This window comes from Marmota flaviventris, chromosome 5 (genome assembly GCF_047511675.1).
Source record: "Marmota flaviventris isolate mMarFla1 chromosome 5, mMarFla1.hap1, whole genome shotgun sequence".
Taxonomy (NCBI): Eukaryota; Metazoa; Chordata; class Mammalia; order Rodentia; family Sciuridae; genus Marmota; species Marmota flaviventris.
Window position 1 is genome coordinate 11,056,266 of NC_092502.1, and position 24,151 is coordinate 11,080,416.

At 36.9% G+C, this 24,151-nt stretch overlaps 1 protein-coding gene across 1 annotated transcript in view; it reads right to left on the minus strand.

Annotated features, from left to right (window-relative positions):
- The window catches only part of Ranbp17 (RAN binding protein 17), a 296,032-nt gene that overhangs the window by 91,402 nt on the left and 180,479 nt on the right, over positions 1-24,151 (minus strand). Inside the window, exons 15-16 of the mRNA XM_027938663.2 lie at positions 8,720-8,793; positions 7,611-7,691 (exon numbers count right to left, since the gene is read on the minus strand). Of these exons, the coding sequence (XP_027794464.2) occupies positions 7,611-7,691; positions 8,720-8,793 (155 nt within the window). The remainder of the gene's footprint in view (positions 1-7,610; positions 7,692-8,719; positions 8,794-24,151) is intronic.

Sequence of the window (24,151 nt, forward strand, 5' to 3'; positions counted from 1 at the left end):
GGTAGTATCACTTCTATTTTCAGATGCCAAATAATAATAAAAAAAAAACTTTCTAAAACAAAAACAATTGGTATGATTTAGATTCAAGTTCCTCTGACACCAAGGTGACCATTACAGTTGCACATTAAGCACATCTATGTGGCTCATCTTCATATTAGACTGACAGCTTTCTCAGGGCAGGGCCTGCATCCATGCATTTTTCTCAGTAAGCTGCCCAGTGGGGCTCTTGATGCATGGTTTTCTGGCAGGCTGAAGGGCAACAGATCAGATCTGACAGGGAGCAAGTTTTCTCCTGCACTCAAAGATGCAGATTGGATGATTTTTCAAAATCATCAATCACCGAATAGAACTGTCACTCAAGCTTCACTCAGTTAAATAGGGGTGGGGATCAATAAACTTAGAAATATCTTAAGTAATTACCAAATACAAATCTCTTAAAATTGCAAAGTTTAAAGTGACAGGGTCTATGGGTAATACAAATGCTGCCATTAACAGGAATCTTCCTGTCATGCTGTTAATAAACAGCAAGTCATGTTTTGACAATAGAATATTTATGGAAGCAATAAACAGAACATTCACAGGAAGAATCTCATCTGCCAAAGACACATTTTCTGCAGAACTGCATCTGTGCACTTTGTATCAAGGCCAGCTTCACCGCCTTTTAATTATACTCAAAAAAAAAAAAAAAAATTAAGAATTTTTACCTTTTTCAATGAAGAAAAAAAATGAGAATTCATCTGAATATTTGTATTTCCTTAAAGGAATTCAATTCAAAACCAGATATGGTCTTAAGAAGATTTGTGAAAAAGGGCAAACGGACACACTTTTATGATCTTTATGCTTTCATCTTATTCTTCTCTAAGAGACCAGGGCTCTTCTGGTAAATTGTGTCATTTTAATTGGGTAGGAGCACTAGATGGACTCTGGCAAAACCAGGTTAGATTGCAGAGGCCTGCAGCTCCCAGCAGCAAACGTGGCAATGGAGCTAACTACAACAGCCACCGCACTGCAAATCTTAGGTAATGAGAGAATTAAGCAAAGGTCAGACGTGGAACTTGTAAGTGGTAGAGTCAAGGTTCCTACCCAGGTCTGTCTTAAAGCATAAGCTGTCCTCATAAGGTTCCATCACATTCATTTGATTTTAGAGAGAAACAAACTAGCTCCCTGAAATACAACTGAAACTGGAACTAGGTCCAGAAGAGTCAGGGAAATCTTCTCTTTTAGGAGGAACCAATTAGTTAATAGGAGACACATCCAACAGGACATACCACTGTTTGGCTAACACTAACTCACTAACCAAAATTTCCAGAAATTCCTGTCTCCCTGTGGTTATTAAAAACATGGAGAAAGGTGAAGATAGTCTTCCTCAGGCTAGCACGACCAATGGAGAAAGGCAAGAAAAGATCAAGAGAATGGCTTATCTTATAGACGCTGAAAATTTGGAAAATCTGTATCTTTTGAAGAGTAGGATAACTAAGTCAGGAAGGAACTAGTTTCTTTCTTTCTTTTCCTTTCTTTCTTTTTTTTAAATATTTTTTAGTTGTAGATGGACACAATACCTTTATTTATGTATCTGTATGTGGTGCTGAGGATTGAACCCAGGGCCTCACACATGCTAGGAGCACTCTACCACTGAGCCACAACTCCAGCCCAGAACTGGTTTCTTAAGTTACAGGAAAACCACACTCTTTACTCTCTACACAGCAGCACAAAGTATAGCTTCAACCCATGGCATGAAACCTTCACTGACATCCACCATATTTCACCCAATCTAAAACACCATCCATGTAAAAGTACCATTATTTTAGGTATATTAAAACTTTAGAAAAAAGATAGTTAAAATACCATCAACTCCAAGACATAGCCTAATTACAAAAGTATTAAAATGTGAAAAGTATATTTGAGAACTGGAATAGTATACTAGATCCTGAGTATAAGCAAGGTAGATAAAAGATGATGAGAAAGAAAAGATGATGAGAAAGAAAATGAAAGAAATATTTAGTAAGCACTAAACAGTGGAGGATTACAACTACTTAAGGTCAGGTTACTAAATCTTTAGCAAGAACTGAAACTTAGAAAGGGACCCAGTTGTTTATAATGTGCCTAACAAGGGAGAATGCCTCCCAGTGTGATTCAGTGAGAGGCAAGGGCATCAAAGGAAGGCACATAAATGTCCTTGGCCCAAGTACAGAGCACAAATTGTGGCTGAATGATAAATCAGGAAATTAGTTATAGGAACTCAATGTCAAGTACCATTAAAGGACTCAAATTCAAATCAATAATTTTACTTTGACCTAAGAATCAAATGGAAGTGATTCTGGGCTTTTGGGAAGCAAAATGATCAGATCAACCATACTTGAGGAAGGTAACTGTGTGGAACAAAAATCTGAAGAACTTGGAGAAGGTCTGAATAAGGTTACAGAAGAGGAATAGAGGGGGTTGCCACATCTGACGCTACCACAGAAGTGAACAGAGGAGACAAATTATGGGGTGACTTTTCCATGGCTGATAGAAAGCAAATCAACATTTCTTTTGATGAGAAATGTTAACAGAAGTGTGCCTGAGGGATGTGTGCTGCGACTAGTTTTATTTAACATTCTCACAAACCATCTGGAGATGTGGTACATTCAGCAGAATGAATCCATGCATTTTAACACTATACCACAAAAGCAGAATTATTAGTGTTTTATTACTATTGTCCTGTAACAGACACTCCTGTTTTACTGCCACCCGTTACTGTCATTTCATTGTGGGCCTTTGCTTTGGCTCTCATCCTCTATTCTTTCCTGACCACCATTCATATTCAGGATTCACAATCTCAGTGGTGGAAAGGTCAGGGACATGGTGTGGGTGTCTGGTTTGCACATTACTTGGTTATTTAAAAAATATTAAAGCTAATGGTTTGTACATCAGGAAAACCTAAATAACCTTGAATAAAAGGGCTCCCTTTAAGTAGAGTAGTCATATCACATTAGATAACCACACTATTTTTTATGTGTAAAATTTCAGAAAATAAGTATGCAATGTACTTGTATTAAATTTTAAAAAACTAATAAATTAAACAACTGACTTTGGGTTCTTAGGAAAAACATAGGAAAGGAAGTATGGAATCAGAGTCAGGTCTATTAGAATTTAAAACCTGTGAGGGCAGGGTCTGTGTCATATTTGTCCATCTGCACTGTCCTTAGTAATCAAATGCTAAGTATTTGCTGAACTGAAAGAGGCCAATAAGAAAAAGTCCATCATTAAGATGTGTATGGAATTAATCTAAAAATAATTATTCTTTCTCATTCAATGTAGTATGTAGGCATATCTGGTTACTGTACTTAAAGAAATAAAGCAAAGACAAATGAAGTCAGGAAAGATATGAGGTTGAAAAAAATAAAATCATCATGATGATCAAGTTGCTTTGATAGGAATCGAACCCTGGCTTGCAAAACTCAAAACAACCGAAGTAAACTGATAGATTTATAACACAGGCAGAAATTTGCCAAATTCCAGTGTAAAGCAACTTAGGGAGAGCCCCAAAGTCTTTGAGTTTGACTGAAGCCAGAGGAAGGAATTCTTTCTTTCCACCACAGGCAGGCAGGCAGGCCAGCTTCCCAGTGTGCTGGCTGCACTTTTGCACAGGGCCCTGTACTTAGGAAGGCCTGATCTTGGTTGAATGCTCTGAGGCAGAGGACTTGAAAAACCTTAACTTTCTAACAAGGGACCCACAGGTTTCATTTTGTATTTGGCCCTAAGAATTATGTAAGTGGTTTTGCAATAACAAGAATTACTGAGGTTAGCAGTACTAATAAAGTAAAATCTGAGTTTAGATAAATTCGTGAAATGATGTAGCACCCTTTTTATGGTTTTTAAAAATTTTTTTTTCAGATGTTGGTGAACCTTTATTTTATTCATTTATTTATATGCGGTGCCAATGCCTCATGCATGCTAGGCATACGCTCTACCACTGAGCCACAACCCCAGCCCTATAGGGTCTGTTTTTAGAAAGCTAAAGATATTTTGGATTTTCTCAGTTTTGAGGATTATATAATAAAGGACAACTACCAATAGAGGGCACGACATCTCATTACTAGATATTTGAAACTCAAAGTAAGACTTTATGTTGCTACAAATTTGAGTAAATATCAACAGCAATATTGATCAATTATTTAAGAATAACTTCAAATCATGGCTAATGAACAAACAGAATTTTGAATGAAATGCAACATTTTCTTCTCTTTTCCTCAGCATTTAAAATTGGTAATCTGATTACTCTTGTAAAATTCTTATTTTATTTCCACTCTCCCCAGAAGTTTTCTTATCTCAGTCACTTGAACAATCTCACCCCTTTCCCATTTAGACAGAAATTAGAACTTCAGAGAAGAAAACATTTCAGAGGGCAAGAATTGCCACACGGGGAACTAGGTGCTGTGGAGGGGCTGGCCCAGGACAGAGCGGCTTTAGCTCTGTGTACATCAGAAGGAGCTACTTGGGATAAGGAATTCTTGAAATTTCATCTTGGAAATTTAAAGAGTACGTTAAAAAAAAAATCCCAAAATATATTTGCTAAATGTATTGTATATACCCTGTAATGAATCTGATAGAAAAATTTAAGTCTTCTCTAAAAAAGAAAATTGAATTTAAAAATTACAATAGTTGGGCTGGGAATGTGGCTCAAGCGGTAGTGCGCTCGCCTGGCATGCGTGCAGCCCAGGTTCGATCCTCAGCACCACATACAAACAAAGATGTTGTGTCCGCCGAAAACTAAAAAAAAAAAAAAAATTAAATTCTCTCTCTTAAAAAAAAAATTACAATAGTCTTAGCAATTTAGAAAGTTCAAATTCAGCAAATGGCAACTTTGGGTCCAAAGGCAACAAGTTATTTAATTACAACCTAGGAGTTCATGGAAAGGCACATTACCATTTAGGGAACTAGATTACTCTATCTCTAAAAATGTCATGTCTGCCTATTTCTGGTATGGACAAAGTCTTATGAAGAAATGTCTGTGGGAAAAGCACCTGGCTTTATGCTCAGGGCATGTAATTCAGCTCTTCCCTAATTACTTAGAGGCAGAAATTCTCCAAGTACGGTCAGTTCCTGGGCCTACATCACCTGCCCCTTGTTAACATGTAAATTCTCAGGCCAGAGCCTTACACCTCCAGAAAAAGGAACTCTGGGAGGTGGGGCCAGACAATCTGTCCTGATCAGCACTCACATTCCAATGCTCACTAAAGCTCAAGGCCACTGCTTGAAGGCAACTGAAGATTTTTTAGCAATTCCTAAAAATGAAGATGTTTTGTAATTTCAAATTTTGGAACAAGTAATCGGATCAAAGAACACCAAAATTCAGGGACTGGCTTTGGGCACCGTAAATATGAGTTCAGTTCACCAGAAGCAGATAAAACAGCAAAACCAAAACAAAGTATCTGAAGACATGTACTATAAAGTAATAAGGAACATTTAAAAACTTAAGAAGACAATATGTTTTTCATTTACTTAATAGCAATATTTTATACAACATTTTCAATATTAATATACAGATTTTCACTAATAGAAGCCAATAGGTGATCCTTTTTATTTTGCTCAACTTTCCATTGCTGAAGAAGGCTGTCTTAATTTTTAACACAGAAATAATGCTTGCTTTAAAATCAAAATATAAAACTATGTCATAATGAAGAAATCATTTGGAAACAGCAAAACATATTGGTAACCAGTGACTGCACTGAAATAGATACACCACTCACATATTCCATTATGTAAATGAACTCAAAGATATTTCATGACTGATCAGCTAGAAGGGACATAATGATTTATAATTCAAATAACTGAGCACTGAAATCAAATTGAGCTAATATATATTTCTAAATATGCAAACCTGAAATAATTGTTAAAAAATATAAATCAATGTATCCATGTTGAGATCATTTGTATCCCTTGGTTTAAAATGTTACAGCTTTTAAACTTTTATCTAATAAGTTTTCTGAAAATATGATTTTTTATTAACTTTAAGAAGTACTCAAAAGCAATAAACAGCTTATAAAATAAAAGGTTATAATATTTGGATTAAAGAATATATAAGGGGCATAATATGATAGAAAAAGAATCTTAAATAGCAGATACAAATAAATTAGACATTATGCAAATTATACTAAAAAGAATACAAATCAAATTAATTTTATATTAAATATCAATTTCAACCTAAAAAAAACGAGATAAATCTAAACAACAGCTATGTGCTATAAAATAACCAAGGCTTCTTTCCAGATAATATGCTCTCCAAGTAATTCATTGTGAAAAGGCCAGAGTTTGCAATACTAGGAAGTACTTATAAACCACTTCATATGTTAAAAATAAAGAGTATTTCAGCATTATTATTAGAAAAAATATATAGGTTGAGATTTTTTTAATAAGAAAAAATACATATCTTAAAGAGCCAAAATGACCACTGGAATTGGGTTGTACATCACTTTCCAGTAAAAAGGAAAAACAGCCTGGACAGGTGTAATTTATCATTTTTCTGATTTAATATCAAAGAAATATATTAAAATAATAAAAAGAATCCTGAAATCCTCAAAATTTGTAGTGATAAATAGCCCTCCCTGTCTTTATTGCATTATACCTACTAACAGAAATATTGCATGGTGGATTTTGCCAGACAAGGACGATTATTTTCCAATAAAAAGTTGCATATTAAATTCCAGCACAAAAGTGGGTGTCTAATACTTTGGAAATCTCTCACGGTTTACCAAGGAACACAATTTTAAACTTAACTAATACAAACATATTCCTGGGATGAACCTACATTAAAGGTTTCCATCCAAAGCTACCGGTTTCCAGAATTTGTCCTCATATTAAAATATCAGCTAATTTTAGTGGTAAACTGAACCAACATTTATTTTTCAGAACACGTATCTGATAGTGAACATACTAGACAACCTACATGGTTCCTTCTCACTGGTAGAAATATGAGCACAGTATCAACTATAATCTAGTGAGGAAAAAAATCATTTCTGGTTTTAGGTTTAAAAAAATCTGCTAGAGAGAGAAATTTAAATATTTAATGTGGCACAGGAAATTGACTTTAGAATAGATAAGAGATTAATTTGGTGATGCCAATAATCAAAGTAGTCAAAAAGCCCATCATTTCTTCCTATTACTCCTCTGGGCTTTTCGATTAACAAAAATCATGTTCTTTTCCACTGAGAAACAATACAGAGATATTTACTCTTAGATACTCAGTCATTATAAGGTAATATTTTTAGAACATTTTGCTCTTCTTAACGTTAGTTATGTGCTTCCTTTTAGAAAATGGTGTGAGAAAGATGGACACATGCCTGCCGCTCTCTCTGTAGCCACTCATTACCCTGTGACTATAAACAAAGGTGATGACTTAGGAATCCACATATCCACGTGCATTCAACTAGGACTCTGAATAAAAGCCTCATGGCATACAGCTATCATAAATCTTTAAAAAAACATGCATTGATAGATAATGCTGAATGAAAAGAATTCTTATTTTTAAAAAAAACCTACAAAATTATAAAGAAGGAAAATATGTGGCAAACAGAATGCACTTATTAGATTATTAATATGTATTATCAGATGTACAATGAAAAGGATATCCAACAGAAAGGTCATTTAGGAACTGAAGAGTCCTTGAAATTACAGGCTCACATCTTCCCCAGTATTTAAGATTTGTAACACTAAATGTGAAAGAAAAGTTTTAACTTACAAGTAAGATATTTGCTTAAGCAGGGAGAACATAAAAACATATACTTATGTAAGTTAGATGATCTAACTAACAAAACAAAAAACAGGTTGCAATTCTAACAGAACATGTTCTACTCTTTTTACAGCATATGAAATTTTGTACAGTCAATCCACAATAAACATAGATCTCTAAATGGTACATAACTCTATAAATTTAGTTTTGTAAATTAAAAAGTGATTTAAGTGTTTTACGGAAGAAATATTAAGTATGTAACCAAAACTAGAGAGTGAAGCAGGAGTCACAAAGGAAGTCAGATAGAGGCTCATGGTTACTGCTAAAAAATGAGCCATCAGATTGTGGTTTTAAAACTCACTTCTCACGATCACAACTGTTTAGCCTGCTTTGCTCTCTGTAAGCAAAGCAGTGCTATCTACCGGTAAAACAAAGTTTCCAAGTGGAGACACACAATAAACTTAGGCCAAATATACAAAGTTATGTCTGTGACTAGAAACCAGTTAATTCTGCTAGGATTATAAAGATAATTCAGGACACTTCTGGTGAACAGGTCTCTTGAGTGTCGCAGGTTCCTGTGTGAACCAACACACGTCCTACCTTAAGACACCTGAACCTCCCTCACTCAGTGTTCCAACTCCCCAAAAACTCTTCAGCTGGTCTTTGAAATTCAGTATTTTACTACTACTACTACTACTACTACTAATAATAATAATAATTAGAAGAACAAGAACAGAAGAAGAAAGCTGCTCTGAAGAGTCAGGGCCTATTATCTTTTTAGACCATGTGCTGATGCGGCCTGCTTACAGTGGCAAGGACGCCTTGGAACATTACCGTGTCTTCTGCACAGTGAGTTGTAAATGTGAACGTAATGCTAACATTGTAGGAAAGCAAAAATCTTAAAATTTTATTAAAAATTAATATATGTAAAGAGACTAAAATACAGTAAAAGGATCTATGAGGTTTAAAACAACAGAAGAAAAATTAAAAACCAAAATAGAAACTCACATTTTCGTCATGAATGTTTCTAGAACATGGTTGTCATCTGTTATTCCTAATACTTCTGACATACGGGCATATACCTGCATGAAAAATTTGTTTTAAAAAGCTTTATCATTAACATATATTTTCAAAGGAGTATTCAAATTGAACCAGTTGAGATTTAATACACTGTTGCACCCACACTGAGGCAGGGAGTGGGTGGAAGGAGTAAACCAAAGAGTTTTTAGAAAATTGTAAGTCTAAAATTTATTAACTTTTCCCTTTAAAAGTGACCTCTGATTTGAAATCATTACACACCTGTGCACAAACACACTCACATATCCATTCTATAACCACCACACTCGACTCCTTTTTGCTCAAGTGGAAGAGTGCCCCCTCCCTGACGATGCGGGGGGTATGCAGAAGACTGGCAAAGGAGATGTTCCTGTCCCTCCAGATTCCAACAGCCCATCAGCTAACTTAGGTAATACACGGCAAGTATCAAAATAAGGACTTCAAAACTAAAAATTAAATTCACAGAAATTCTCCTCAAACATTTCCAAATATAGAAGTAGGTCTTACTTTAATGCTGAAACTGAAATCCCAAGCTCAGGGATTCTCTGTTGCAAATACCAGCCTGGGAATCCACTAAGCTTCTGATTAGCGTATGCTGATTTCAGAATTGGGGTGCAACATTCAGTCCCAACCCAAGCCAGCTGAGCTTATAAACAAAGCCCACCTCGAGTGGGAGAATGCCACCAGCAGCCAATGGAACGGCCTCTAGTAGCCTGGCAGAGCTGGAGGTGGGTTGACACCTTTGTACTCCCTGATGCTCTGGTGTGCTTCCAGGTTGTCCCTGCCAGACACCAGCTGCCTGGGATTTCTCCTCTGTGTTTTGGTCCCCTGTGATTGTGTTCTCCCACCTTCTCCTGATCCGCTGATTTCCTGAGGATGGCACTGTAGCTTCCACTCCTGCTTTTGTTTTTCATATTTAAACACCAGCCTGATAATCTGCCACATGTCACAAAGGCAACATAATACATAGGGTACCACAAATTTCCCAGTTATAGAATCATGCAGGGGAAAGAAGCTGTTCATCACAGAATCCCCATTTTTAGATTTTTAAACGCTGCTTGAATGAGAAGTTTGCATTCTAGCTTTCAAACTGTGAGCCCTGTGCTGGGAAGGCTCCTGCTCAGTCTGGAGCAGGGCAAGTGGGAAGGAGGGAGAGGAGAAGAGGAGGGGGAGAAGGACAGAAGGGGCACAACAGTGGAGAGAAGCCGGGAGGTGGAGATGGACTTCCACATTTCTGTTCTCCTCAGCTAACTCCTGAGCCCTAAGAAAAGTGTTTCAATGACTATGAATCTATGACTTTACCCTGGAGAGCTGGCCTTTATCTCTTATAAGACTGGGGCAACCATGGAGCCTCCAAAGATGTTTGCCTCAAAGGGAGAAGCTGGTGACCAGCAATCATCGATGATCAGAAACCTTTAAGCATGAAGGGCTCAGAAGAAGAATGGTTTAAAGAAATGGAAGTTTACCTTAGTTTGCCATGATTCAAAACTTGTCATAGATAGGAGCATTCAAACTGGGTCCCCTGGAAAACCTTAACTGATATGACGTATGCCACACAGAATCCTTTCCACCTCGCCCCAACCTACCTCATCTTCCACCACCTGCCTCCATCCACCTCAGGCCACAATGAAATACCGAGGGATTACTGAGCCTTTCCTGCCATTTCAGATCTCTCTGTCCATAGGCTCTTCATTTTGCCTGGATCAGTCTCCTTGCTCCTCTTCCTGATTTCCATTCCAAAGTCCTTCCCTCTGAGGCCTTACCAGCCCTCCAGGAGTGAGCTGCCGTCCCCGTCACATTTCCACAACGTCTCACCCTCTCCTCCTCTGTGGTGTGCGTTCACACTGTAACTGCCCCACTACACAGACAGCTCCCGGAGGGTGACACTATCCCTATTCTTTGTGTCCCAACACCTGAGATGTTATTTCATATGATTACTACATGTGTGTTTAATGTGTAAACCAAAAGCCATGGTTTGGATCCACAGGACTATATTATGATGTGAATATTACACAAACAATAAAAAATGAAGATTCTTCTTATGAAGCAGATGTTGCATTCTATGAGCAAAAGATGAGAACCATAAATTACAAGAGAAAAATAAAAGCAGAGATTAGTTTGTATTGTTATTTTAATCTGTGAATTTCTAATAGCTGATATCTTTGAACTTAACTTTTAGTAGCACTCTTGGTCAAATGACATCTTTCAAGTAAGCTCTTAAAACCAGACAACAGTGGGGACCTGGCACCCTGCTGTCTGTCCTCTCCTGCCCGCCTTGCTCTTTTCCAAGGCCACAGACTGCACCCTTATCTCTGGATGGCATTTTAAAGGCACTTTCACTTGACAAAGACAAAAGCATGAATGGATTTCCTCCAACTGGCCCTGTACAGTGAAAGCACTCTCTCCCGGCAGCCACAGGACTGCCTTTACAGACACAGGACATTAACCATGAATTTCACATTTTTGTATGTTGATTTTGTTGGAAAGGACATGACTGTAGCATTGTCTCAACTGGCCTATTTTATTTTTATTGTATTTACATCTTCCTTTCTCTGTTATCTCTTGGTTTATTTTCTTGTTTTGGACCATACGATGACTATCCTATACTTTTGTCAAATCAAATTTTACCTTTTCAAGGCTTTATAAAATTTTTATGGCAGAACTCACAATTAATCCAAGTTTTCTTTTAACTATGCCACACTGAATAACAAAATGTAATAACTAGAATGTGATTAACATTTAAAACATTTTTAAAGGTGTATCTTTAAAAAAAATTGATGGTTCCTACCAGAAGCTTTCCTGGTGTGACCCTGGCTGGCATGCAAGAGGGGAAGCTAAGCAGGCAGGTCTGTTGTGCTCTGCTGTCAAAACAGTTTCCTCAAAGCACCGGATTTGAACCAATAACATACTAGAAAAAACAGTCAACACTGACACATGGCAGTGCTTTAATCCACAATTACCCTGTAACTTGCACCGTTCCTTTTATCATCCATTAGCTTTGATTCCCATTATCCCATCGAGAACTGTGTCAACGCTTTTGTCCTTGGGGACTTCTCTCCACTACTAGGATCTGACAGTCAAGCTTGAGTACTAAACAGGATCATTACCTCTTAAATCCACTTATCTGATCTACTGAATAGTAAATTGAAAAGCTCATTAAGAGCAACAATCTGATTTGTTTTCACGTGTGACAGGGTCATTTAAAATCAATGTATGATTACAGCATTTCTTTTAAAAGACTGTCTCACATTTTCCAAGGCACCTTATCATTCAGAGAACATGCAGATAATATAAAAACATCTCCAATACAATTTAATTAGATCACAGACATAGATAATTTGGGGGTGGGAAGTAATTTGTTCAGTGAGGAAATATCTGCAAAATTCTATATAAAGCGTAAGTCAAGGAAAATTTCTACAGAAAATAATTCTAATGCAAGATTTATAGTCTTTAACATTTTCTACAACTTTTTTTTAAAAAAAATCCTTCACCAAAAATACTTTCTAACGACAGCAAGAAGAAACCCCAGCACAATACCCATTTTAAAGAAGCATACAGGAGCTGGCATAGGGATGAAAAGAAAAGGAAAAAACCCTCACTTTCACTTCAAGATTCCTACTCTTTTATTTTCAGAATCTTCAAGATAATTTGATTGTAATGAAAAGTAAGCAAAAATCTAAGAAACGCAAGTCCCAGTTGTTAGTCCTTCCGCAGAGGAGGATGGATGCTACAGTGACAGGTACGTGGTTGTGCTGGTGGTCACTGTGCACACAGAGCTACACACCTGCAGGCAAGTCCCCGCTGCCTCACCCCCCTCTCTTCTTTATTCCTCCTTTACTCCACCTGCTTGTCTTTATTAGACTACAGCTCCCTGCGGGCAGGGGAGGGAGAATGTGGCTGTCCTCCATGTGCACCATGCCTACTGCTTCACAGTGTTTGTTAGGGTTGCACCTGGAAAATGTACATTTCATTCAGTGCCATTTCATTCCTAATTTTATTTATTAACAAAAGGAAAACACCCATAAAAGCATGTTTTTCTTGCTTTGCTTCTAAAGAATTTTTTTCTTGTAAATAAATTTTTTTAAAATATTTATTTTTTAGTTTTCGGCAGACACAACATCTTTTTTTTTTTTTTGTATGTGGTGCTGAGGATCGAACCTGGGCCGCACACATGCCAGGTGAGCGTGTTACCGCTTGAGCCACATCCCCAGCCCTCTTGTAAATATAATATATTTAAAATCCAGTTCCCAAGGAGGGAATAGTAGCAAACTTTCCGTTATTTAAAAAGGTGTGGTTTTAATGCTTGCAAGTTCCTGGAGAAAGCCTGTCCCGCAGAGCCAACTGGAAGAGCTCTTTAAGTGCTCAGAGCATCAACTGCTGGGAGCCTGGTACGTGTGCTTCTCTCATCACGTGACAGAACGTGACTTTGGAGTACAGCTTTTCCTGTGAATCGGTACTTCCACAATTTCAAGTGTGTGCTCCCTGGGGGTAGGGGAGACATCTGTTTTAGTGGTACTTAAAACACTGTCTTGATGAACTTAGCAAAGGAAAAATTGAATAGTTTTGGTCCCAAACATATCTGAATTTCAATTCTGGTTCTGCCACGAACTAGGTGTTGCTTCAAGTCTTTGAATCTTCGTTACTTATCTATCAACAGGAATAATAACCATATATTTCATACTCTATGGGTTTCTAGAAAAATTAAATGATAATAGTTCCTGGCATTTAGTAGTTACTACAAATGCTAGGCTCCCCTCTGTCCCCTTTCATGAACCCTTCTGCACAGCAAGGTGCTAAACTGTCTACTAATACCTTTTTAAGGCAAGGCCCTTCAGATAAAGTAGGAAGTGCTTCTCCTGCAGCCATTCACATAGCAGAAAGATAACAATCAAAACCAAAACCTTGAAATGTGCATTAATAACTGGAATCTTTATGTGTTCAATGAACACATTCTAGTCTTAGAAACTGTATTCATTAAAGGCACAGAGCAAATGCTTCAAAATTTCATGATACGAAACCCAAATTCTTTCTACTTTTAAATGGTTATTGCCTTAGAAGCTAACAAAAAAAAAAAAAAAAAATCACCCACTTTCAACAATCACTCATCTGTCCAGCTCTTGATATAGAGAGGATGTTGTTGGAAATGTAAGAAATCATCACTACAGACTTGAGAAGATGTGTTCCTAAAAAACCATTTTAATACATTTGTTCTCTTATCTCTATTTTCCTACAAATGTTCTTATAAATTTCAGAAGACAACTTGAACGTGCGTACAATGTTTCGGTGATCCAATACATTCTCTAACTTCTGAGCCAATTGAATGATAAATATTGCCCGTGCCTTTGCAGGTAGCTTCAGTGAGCTCATACGGTGCTCACAAGGAGGCAGATAAGCCAGTGGGCGAACACACACACACACACACACACACACAAAAGCGCAATTCCGAGTTGTAAGTTTAATTTAATAAGGAATAAAAACATGTGCTGTGATAATTTTCAAAATTGCTTTCTTTTTCCAATCCTAATCCTTGGTCTTGGGTATCTGTAGCACTGCTTCTGATGTTCTGGTTATAACTCTGAAGAAACTAATTATGTCAATCCTTAAATTTGAAGTAGATTATAGAACTGGGAAACCCAGAATATTAGTTCCTAAAGGTTGTATGGATATATAATGACAGTCACTGAAATTCAATAACAGCCCTCTATGAAATGTACTCAAAAGCACCACATGAAACAAATTAAAAAGAACAATGAATCTCTCATTCTGTGCAAATAAGAAAATAAGAGAAAACAGTGGTTCTATAGGTTTTCATAAGAGCTGTTATAATGAATTAAGATTTTGGATAATGAATTTTCAGAAAATTACAGCAGCTTAATACCCTTAGGCCTTCTATAAATGTTTAAGATGTTGTAACTTCTCAAAGAGCTTTAGTATACTGTAAACAGGCTCAGTGCAGAAAATCAGCAGTGCTGTGGAATCAGCAACCAGGCAATGCACCATCAGGTGCTCTATTTCCACAGAACCAGCTTCTTCTCAAAAACTCACATCAAATAACACAAAGTTGATACCATGACCCCTCAAATTGTTGTGAATTTAAAGTAGTACTTCAATCTATTAAAATGACTGACCAATTCAGGTTTTAAACTGGTTGTCATTTGGTAAAACAAAACCCATCACTGGAAAGGACCCAGTACAATGGAAGCATTGACAGTCCTCAGGAAGAGAATTTAGGAATTGGGCATGAAATCCGTTATTATGAGTAAGAAAGAAATTTGCATACTTTTGTCCTAGGCTTCTGGTGTCCTTGAGGCCAATTCAGTACTTTCTAGAAGAAAGACTCCATCAAAGCAAAAGGTGTTGGTACCGTGGTAGAAGGAGGGGTATAAGAAGGAGCTAACAGAGCATTAAATGACTTGGAAGTTAAGATACTGAGTTCTCTCATTAATATCTGAAGCAGAAGAAAACATGAACGTCACAATGAACTCATCACCATATCGAGAGAATGGACGGCACAAACATCATTGCTGCATACTAAATACACAAACTTAGTGATACGGCATAGATTCAAATTAATCTTGGCTGACCAATTTTTCCATATCATTTAAGATAACATTACTAAATACTACTAAAATTAGGTATAAAAATCTTTTGCTAGAAATTAATTTTTAAAAAGTCACAATTTATGTTGGAACCCAATAGCAAAAGGCAAGGAATCTGCTCACTTGGTGGAATATCGAGTGGCATCAGATAAAGAAAAGTTGGCTATGGAAGGAGAAAATAAATATGAACGTCAAATTTTCATTTCAATTGGAATAGCTGAACCCGCCATCTGTGGTGGCCATCTTGCTGAGGGGACATGTACCTAACAAATCTCTTAAGAGGCATTCCCAATCTGCTTGAATCAGCTATTGTATAAGAAAACTTGGAGCGACCACTTTGGCCTCACATTTCCTTCGCTCCACATCCTATGGCACAAAGCAGGAACTCAGCAGGCTGGGGTGCAGGGCTGCCTGCTGCTGGTGATAATCCCCTCTCCCAATAGGGGCCTCCACTGATGCATGGCTAAGAACATGCTTCCTCTTTTGCTTGCACCCCAGTGGGGTTTCCATTCCTGACTTGGGCCCAAATCCAGACTGCTAAGGACAGTGGAAAAGTTAGAGGGCTCCAGATGCTGCCAGAGATATTTCTGGGATAGTTTCTAAATAGTCATTTATTAGAGAAGTACAGGTGTAATGTGAAAACCAGCAAGACTGGTGATTTTGGAGAGACTCTTTCCCTGCCACCCCCAGCCAGATCGAGGGTCTAACTACCACCTGTTCAACAGAAGCTGGCCCATAGCCCCATTTTCCTTCAGGGAGCCACTGACTGCGGATCTTCACCAGCATGAACCTAATGCCTCCCGACAGGCCTTCACCAGCCAAGAGGGACCTGGGTCGAGTGCACCAGTTATTGGTCACAGGATACACAGCCCATAGAAAGACTCCCGTGGTGCAACCAGCTGAAAGCCAACCAGAGAGGATGGAGAATGTGCATTTGTCCTGACACAGCTTTGTTCCTGCCGGCTGCCAACTCACTCCATGTCTGGGGCCAGGCTTCTGTTAGACTAGTCTTCTGTGGATGAAGCCATGGTAAAGCCCTGAGTGTATATATTATCTTCCCAAGACCATTAAAAGAGAAGCTAACGATGGCTATGACACAAGGCTATTGGGACGGTTTAAACCCCTTTGTAGACGGGTTTAAGATGATGGTTTGAAGGGACATTCCAGGATCTTAAAGAACTATTTATAATTCTTTGTAACAGCCAATTCCCAAGATGACACGATTAGTCTTTAGAGCAAAAAAGTTTGTGAGTGGGTGATGCCACAGGTGGGGAGCTGGAAAACAAGATGTTCTGTTCACTCCAACCTGTCCCCCGACCCCAATGCCTCTCCAAGGTGTCAGCCGGAAACAAACACTGGCACAAGAGGGAGGTGTTTTCTAGACAGCTCAATAACGTGCTTCTCTGTGAAGCTAAATCAGGCCTCCTTCTTTCAGGTGTTAGAACTGGCCACTCAGAAATGTTGTAACCAAGAAACTTAGGCTGCTTTCACATGATGCAATCACACTAAATATAGTCTCTGCAGCAAATACTGCATGTAAACTGAGTATCGAAATCTGGCTGTAAAACATGCCTGCTGTAGGGTTATATAGTATATAAAAACGGAAATCAAGACAATGAATCCCTCCACTTATCACTGTGTGCAGGTACCTGTTTTAGTAACAAGAACCTGGGGCCGTAGTGAGACGAGCATTAAGAACTAGTGATCCCACTATAACCTGCAAGTCAACTCACCTTAACAATTTTCCAAGCCTTCTCTGGAACTCTGGATACATCACTCCTCAGTAGTACAACCTACCATACACAGAGTTTAGGGACCTGCCACCTGGTGCCAGGGATAAGAGCAGAGCAGAAAGCGTTCTCAATCTTAGACACAGGGAGAAAGTAGCTCGGGATCTTTGTGGCTGCCACTTAAAATATCTTTGGGATTTTGATTTTATTCTGGAGTCCATAGCAGAGGCATAGGAAGTCCTGTTCAAACTCTGGATGTGGTTGTATGGATTAAGATGGGTTTGCTTCCATGGAGTAATTCAAGAAACCAATCACTAAAGGCTAGCCCTGAAAAGATAATATAATATATAATATAATATAATAATAATATTTGAGAGGACTGTTTTTAAGAATCAATATAGTGTGTCGTTTCCTATGAGGTACTTTTATCATACAAGTGTGGCAGATGGAACTAATGATTTCAGTTGGCCCAGTCACCTTCTGAGGGGCAAGAGAACTTTGATAAACAAGTTCATTTCTGCAGTCATAGAAGTGGGGCTCTGGTATTTGCTCCTGAGCATAGTGTGCAGTAGATAACAATCATCCTATAAATATTTTCACTGAATGAATTAATTCTATAACCCTAGTTAATTATTTAGTTTCTCAGGACCTCTGTTTCTTTATTTAATAGAATAGTGAAATAAAGAACATCACTAATTAGAACGAGGTAGTCTACTTATGGGGTGATTTTGAGTCAGTTTCTTACCCTCTAAACCTCAGTTTCCTAAACCGTAAAATGAAGATGACAGCAGAACCTAATTTATGAAATTTGTGAGTGGATCAAGTAGTTAATTTATGTAGAGTACTGAGAACAGCCCTGGCAGACAGTAATATCTCCTTGAGTGTGAGCAATCATCATGAGTACATGCAAGGATCAGACGGCCCCTTTCCTTTGAAGTTTATCTGAATCAGATGCTGAAAAATAGACACAAGTTCTAAATTGGCATGTGAATAGCTTTAGTAAAGGGTAAAGAAAAAGAGTCAGAAGAGCGAGAACACTAGTGAAAGGCAGCATGACTAGTCTTGAGTTCTGTTAAGAAACAGAAGAAGCAGGAAAAGAGATGGGAAAAGAGACAGGGAACAGAATGGCCTGGGACAGACAGCAGGTAAGCCAGCGATGCTCATCTCCATCACCTAAGTTCCCAAATGAAGCCTCATCTTCATTTTGAGTCATCTTAAGTTCCTGCTTCATATTTCCTAAGTTTTCAACTCACTGTGTGAGTATTACCAATTCCAATGACTTATCAGAGCCTTCCCAAGTCAGATCCATGAGTCAATCCAATTCTCCAAGTTATTTTTTCCTTTCCTTTCTTTTTCTTCTATTTCAATTAATGCACACAGGCAAGGGGTTCCAGAACATCATTATTGGAGTTTAAATTTATTAAAAGATTTTATGTGATGGGCCTCAAAGAGGCCTTCTTTTACAGTAAGAAGAGAAAGGGCCTGCCTTCCACATACAACCATATAACTGATCTCTCACACTAGACTTGAGGTTCTGAGTTACTACCCCTGTTGTAGATAGATTATATCAAACATCTAGGATCTAGCTTAGTTCTCTTGTGACTGATGACCAGCCAGGACCAATCTGTGGTTACAGAAATTAGTTTTTTTCCTTGGGAAATAACAGCCAATATGGAGATGAAATTTGTGATGCTGGTCTTATCAGTCAACCCTCTAAAACTGATCAATACCCAAATACACATATAGGCAGTATAGGCAGTATGATATACTAGAAATCAAACTGAATTTTGAATAAGATGTTTGGTTGAAGCCCAGGGTCTGACATTAAGTTCTTAATTTGCTAAATTCTGTTTCACATTCAGTATAATAAATATAATTATATCTACTAAATAAAAGATTGTTGAGAAGACTAAATGAGAAAAAGTAATGAATAACTCAGCAAAGTGAAAAAGTAGAAAATCAATACAGATAGATTGAGGTTGAAGACAAAACTATATTCTCAACTGTTTCCTAGGCATTTCTTTTTCTATATTACCCGAAACCAGAATTTGAAACTAACAGCACGGATAATTTTTTGCTGGCCCTGCCTTAAACTTCAAGGTTGAAGCATATCAGGTGCTGGGCAGCTGAAGCCCGGCAAGAGTGGCACCACAGTTCATGAGTCATAAATGTAACTGGTCTAATAAAAACAAGGACAGTTGCACCTGAACCACCAAGCATGGAAACACTTCTAATGAGTCAGCAAAGGGGGCTAAGAGGGAGCAGGGAAGGAAGTAGCCACCAAAGCCTGGAGATCAGAAAGGATATTAAGTGGCCTCAAAGCTTAAAAAAGGTGGGGGGGGGGGGCAAAAAACAAAACAAAACAAATAAACAACAACAACAAAAAACAATCCTTAAGAATTGTAATCTAGGCAAATGTAAAGCCATCAGTGTACTAAGGTGTCTGAAACACTGTAGCATTTTCTATAATTTTGTAATTTTCCCCATTAAAAGTTTCCCCACTCAACTTACTAGATGTGAGAAATTTCCCGGAAATGCATTTTCAACTTTGTGCTGGGAGTCAATCAGAAAATATAATTCACACTGGAGAAACTTGCTTCAAAGCCAACTTGCTTAAACACATCTATTCAGTAAAGCAAGGGATACTGGCACTGGGGAGGCAAGCAGGCCTAGGGGAGACAAAATCCCAATAAGTGTGCCAAATGTGCTTTTATATTTCAAGACTCCTTCAACGGAAACATTATGGGAAGATAAAAATTAGGAAAACACTGAACTTAACTAATTTAAAATGTTGAAAAAATATTTTGCATTTATGTTTTATAACCAAGTGCTTTTCCCACATTTGTCCCAAGGCAGCAGATGAGGCGCTATATACACCACTGCTAATACTAGCAATTGGAACATGCTCTTTGGCAAGGCAGAAATAAGATAATTGTTCAATATAGGCTGGCTTTTCAGAAATACTGGAAGCATTGCCTGTAATTATAGACATCTGTCACTGCTAGCCACTCAGTACTAACCCTGACATCAATATACAACCATAGCACTGAACTGCCTGCAGGCATAGCAATGGAGACCAGATACGCTAGGCAGGCAATCATCTGCTTCATCCAAACTATCTGTCAAAGGTTCCCAACCACAAATAGCTCTTACATTTTGTATCCTTAGGATAATATGTTGATTTATTTTAGATTCTCTAATATTTACAGTCTAGGCCATCTACTAAAATAAAGAAACAAAACTTATGGCTAATGGAGGCAGTTACTGTTCACAGTCATCATAAAAGGTCATAGCTCAACCCTCAAATGTTAAAAATTGATGGCAGCTTTAACCATGTGCTATCATACAGATGTTTCCTTTTGTAGAGACAATTATTTTCAATAGCTATTCAAAATGGTAAATACAATCTTTCATCAGCAAGTATGTTGCCACATTGATCTAATAGAAATGCTCATATTTTAAAGCCTTTTTTAAGACATAAAGGCAAGTTTCAATGTCAAATACAGAAGAATCCAGATTGTCAGTTTGGGTTTAGCTTTACATAGTGTACCTTATCTGGCAATATTTTTTAACATAATCAAACACTGTGATGTCGAAAACCTAGGAAATGATATTGAAGGATAAAATATGCAGTTAATGAATGAGCCAAATGACATATAATCTTGCTGGATGTAAACTTATAGAAACACACTTGCATACATACTTTCATATTTTTAAAAGCCCAAAGACACACTGGGCTTTAAACATCACTTTTTTTCCCCCTCTTAAGCAGCCAGAGAAACAAACAGAAAATTATTAGACATTTAGACTAATTACGAATAAAGACTCTCACAATTATCATAATGTGTTACTAAAGCCCAGATATTTCTTGGTCTGATCACAACAGCCTGTGCTGAAGAAAAACTATTAATTACTGACAGACAGTTAGCTTACAAGTGAGCTGCATTTTAAAAACCTCCTTTAAAATACAATTGCTAAATGCCTTACAGTGCTGTAATGTGAGACAGGTTCAAATCTTATTACTTCACTGAAATTAAAACCTAAGTTTTAATACTGTTCAAGTCGAACAATGATTCCACACTTTATTGCTTTTGAAATCCCTTGATGATCATAGGAAAAAATGCCCCGGAGAAAAAAAGACTGTTTTCGATAAACAGAAAATACAGTTTGCACTCTTAGCCTCTTTGTCATCACAAAAAAAGGATTTAATGCCAATTCTTTAAAAAAAGACTTTTTCCCCACAAAATGTGCACCTTGTGTGCCATTTGTAAAATCAGTTCACTTTCTTTTATTTATTACTGCAGCGCGGCAAGGCAATAAAGAAGCTACCGATAGCTAATAAATTACATGCCTTTTAAAACAATTCTCTTGCTACAAAAACATGTAACTACAAAGGTTTACATTTACATGGTACAGCACATGAAATGTCTATATTTGTGTCCTATTAACCATTTTGGCAAATTGAGGACTTCTACCAAATAGCTGATAGGAAAAATAATAAAGTGATCCACAAATGTTCACATGACATAAAATAAAAGCCGTTCAAGAAAACTGTTCTTATGCTGTTTGTAGTTTCTAAAAATCCTCCAAAATTTATTTAAAAAATGTTTTGATAAATTACTTTATGAACCAAAAAAGGTATTTAAGGATTTCTAATTAGCATTAATTTAAACTTTATTTAATTACGAAAACTAAGAAAGGATTTTATCCCCTAATTTATGGTCCTATGTCATGCAGTCTTTTTTTTAAAAAAAAAAAAATCACAGCTCCTAGTACTTATTTAAAACAAATACTAAAAGGCAAGATTATGAGACATCAGGCACAATGCCTCAATTCTGTTTATATATATATATATGTATGTATACATATATATATATATATATGTATTTTTAGAAAGATACAGAAACTATTTAATTTAGGAAACATACATCAAACATATTTTGCTCAGTTAAAATCTCTATTTTAAAAAGTATCATCTTCACATATACTTAAGAACTGCTTTTAAAATCTTACTTTGTGAAAGTATGCTACGTTGTCTCTCTGGATTGTCTATGTACAAATAAATTCTGAAATATCTGTGCTCTGATTTCAGGATTAGATTGTTAAATTAATCAGGGTATCTGCTTAATGCTCTCATCCTTTAATCTCCTGGTAAGAATATATTCATGAGGTAATGTATCTCCTTTTATTATTAATTTCCTCCATTTCCTGTAACAGCTATCATGGCTGTGGCTTTTTTGTTTGTTTCAAACCTACAAAATTTCAAGTGTGTTCAATTATGCATGAAGAACAATGTTTCAATTTTCAAAGTGCCAACAACTTTTTTTTTCCATTTCATCTTTACTTCAAGATGATAATCTACTATATAAAAGAATAAAAATTTATATTCTGTAATACTCCATTCAGATCTCCTTTTTATGCATTCTCTTTTGATATTAGCTTGATTATTATGATTAATACTTAGAAATTTGAGGGAAATATATATTTTGAAAAGTTTAATGAAATAAATTTATTTCACCTTCCCAGATTATTTAGAGAAATTATTACCATCATAAATAGCAGTATTCTATAGCATATGTAGGGAACCCTAGTATATTTCCTAACTTATTTTGTCTTTTTTTAATGTGCAGTAATTATGTTTGCTGAAATCATGACTTTCTTTATATTGCAGTAGACGTTAGATGATAACATTCACAATTATTGACTAGAAAAAGAATAAAATGCTTACTCTCTCCATGTTTCCCTCCTCCGTCTCCCATATCTCATTCACAAAATTCTATTTTAAGTCTTGTTTACTTTGGATTATCAAGGCCTAGGGAACACCATTCATCACATTCTCACTGTTGGATCACTGGTTCATTGGGAATGTACATTTGAAAGCAGGTATGACCAGGTACCATTAATATTTAGATTTGCAATTTTAAATGGGCAACTAGAACACATAAAGCTGAGAATGAAATAGATTTATTTCATCCTCACAAATTATTTATAGGGAAATCATTACCTTCATAAATAAGTAGTATTCTATAATATATACCTAGGAATGTAGGGGGAACCATAGTATATTTCCTAACTTTTTAATATTAAAGCTCATGTTTGCTCCATAGTCAATACTGTGGTCCATTTGTACATAGTAGGCAATTATATGTATTTCTAATTGTAAATATATGTATGATGAAAAAAAAAAAAAAGAGTGATCTAGCCCAAAACAACACTGTTACAGACACTATGAAGATACTTTCCTTAGTTCACAATCCTTAAAAACAGAACCCTGGCTGGTTCCAATCCACTATCTTCTAATTATTTTAATTAATAGCACCTACTTCAGAAAAAATGACTAAGATCAGAATAAAATTGCTTTCTGTCTCCATAAAATCTGACCATTTCACCCAACCTAATCCATATCCAATCAATCAAAAAGAAAACAGTTGATGACACTGCCCCTGTCCTCAAGAATATCACATTTCCCTAGGTAAATAAGAACACAGAGCACCAAATGCTTAAGGAGCAAGACTGGGAATTCTACTTCACCATTTAACAGATAACAGAGCTAGACAGACCTAAGGTCAAATCTTGTGCATGGGTGCTACTAGCTTTTAGTGCTGGGGATTGAATCTAGGACCTTGCACCTTCTACACAAGTAACCTACCTCCTAGCGACATCCCAATCTCTTTCTAAAAATTTCATTTTAGACAGGGTCTCACTAAGTTGCTCTGACTGGCCTTGAACTTGTGATCTTCCCACCATAGTCTCCAAGGTAGCTGGGAGTACAGGTGTGCGCCACTACATCTGATCCTACCTGTGTATTTTGGTTGAGTTACTATGCTGTTGAATTGGGGTAAATAACACTTCTGTCATAAGATTATTTTGAAGCTTATAAAATATAATAGATGTAAAAGATTTATCACAGTGTCTTCCATGTATAAAACAACAAATGAATGCTAGCATTATCATTAGTTTTAATCAGATGTTTTAACAGATGTGATCCAGATACTGAGAACCATAAATGTGCATGTTTGAAGAGAAACTGAAGAATGGGTACCATGTGTCTGGGC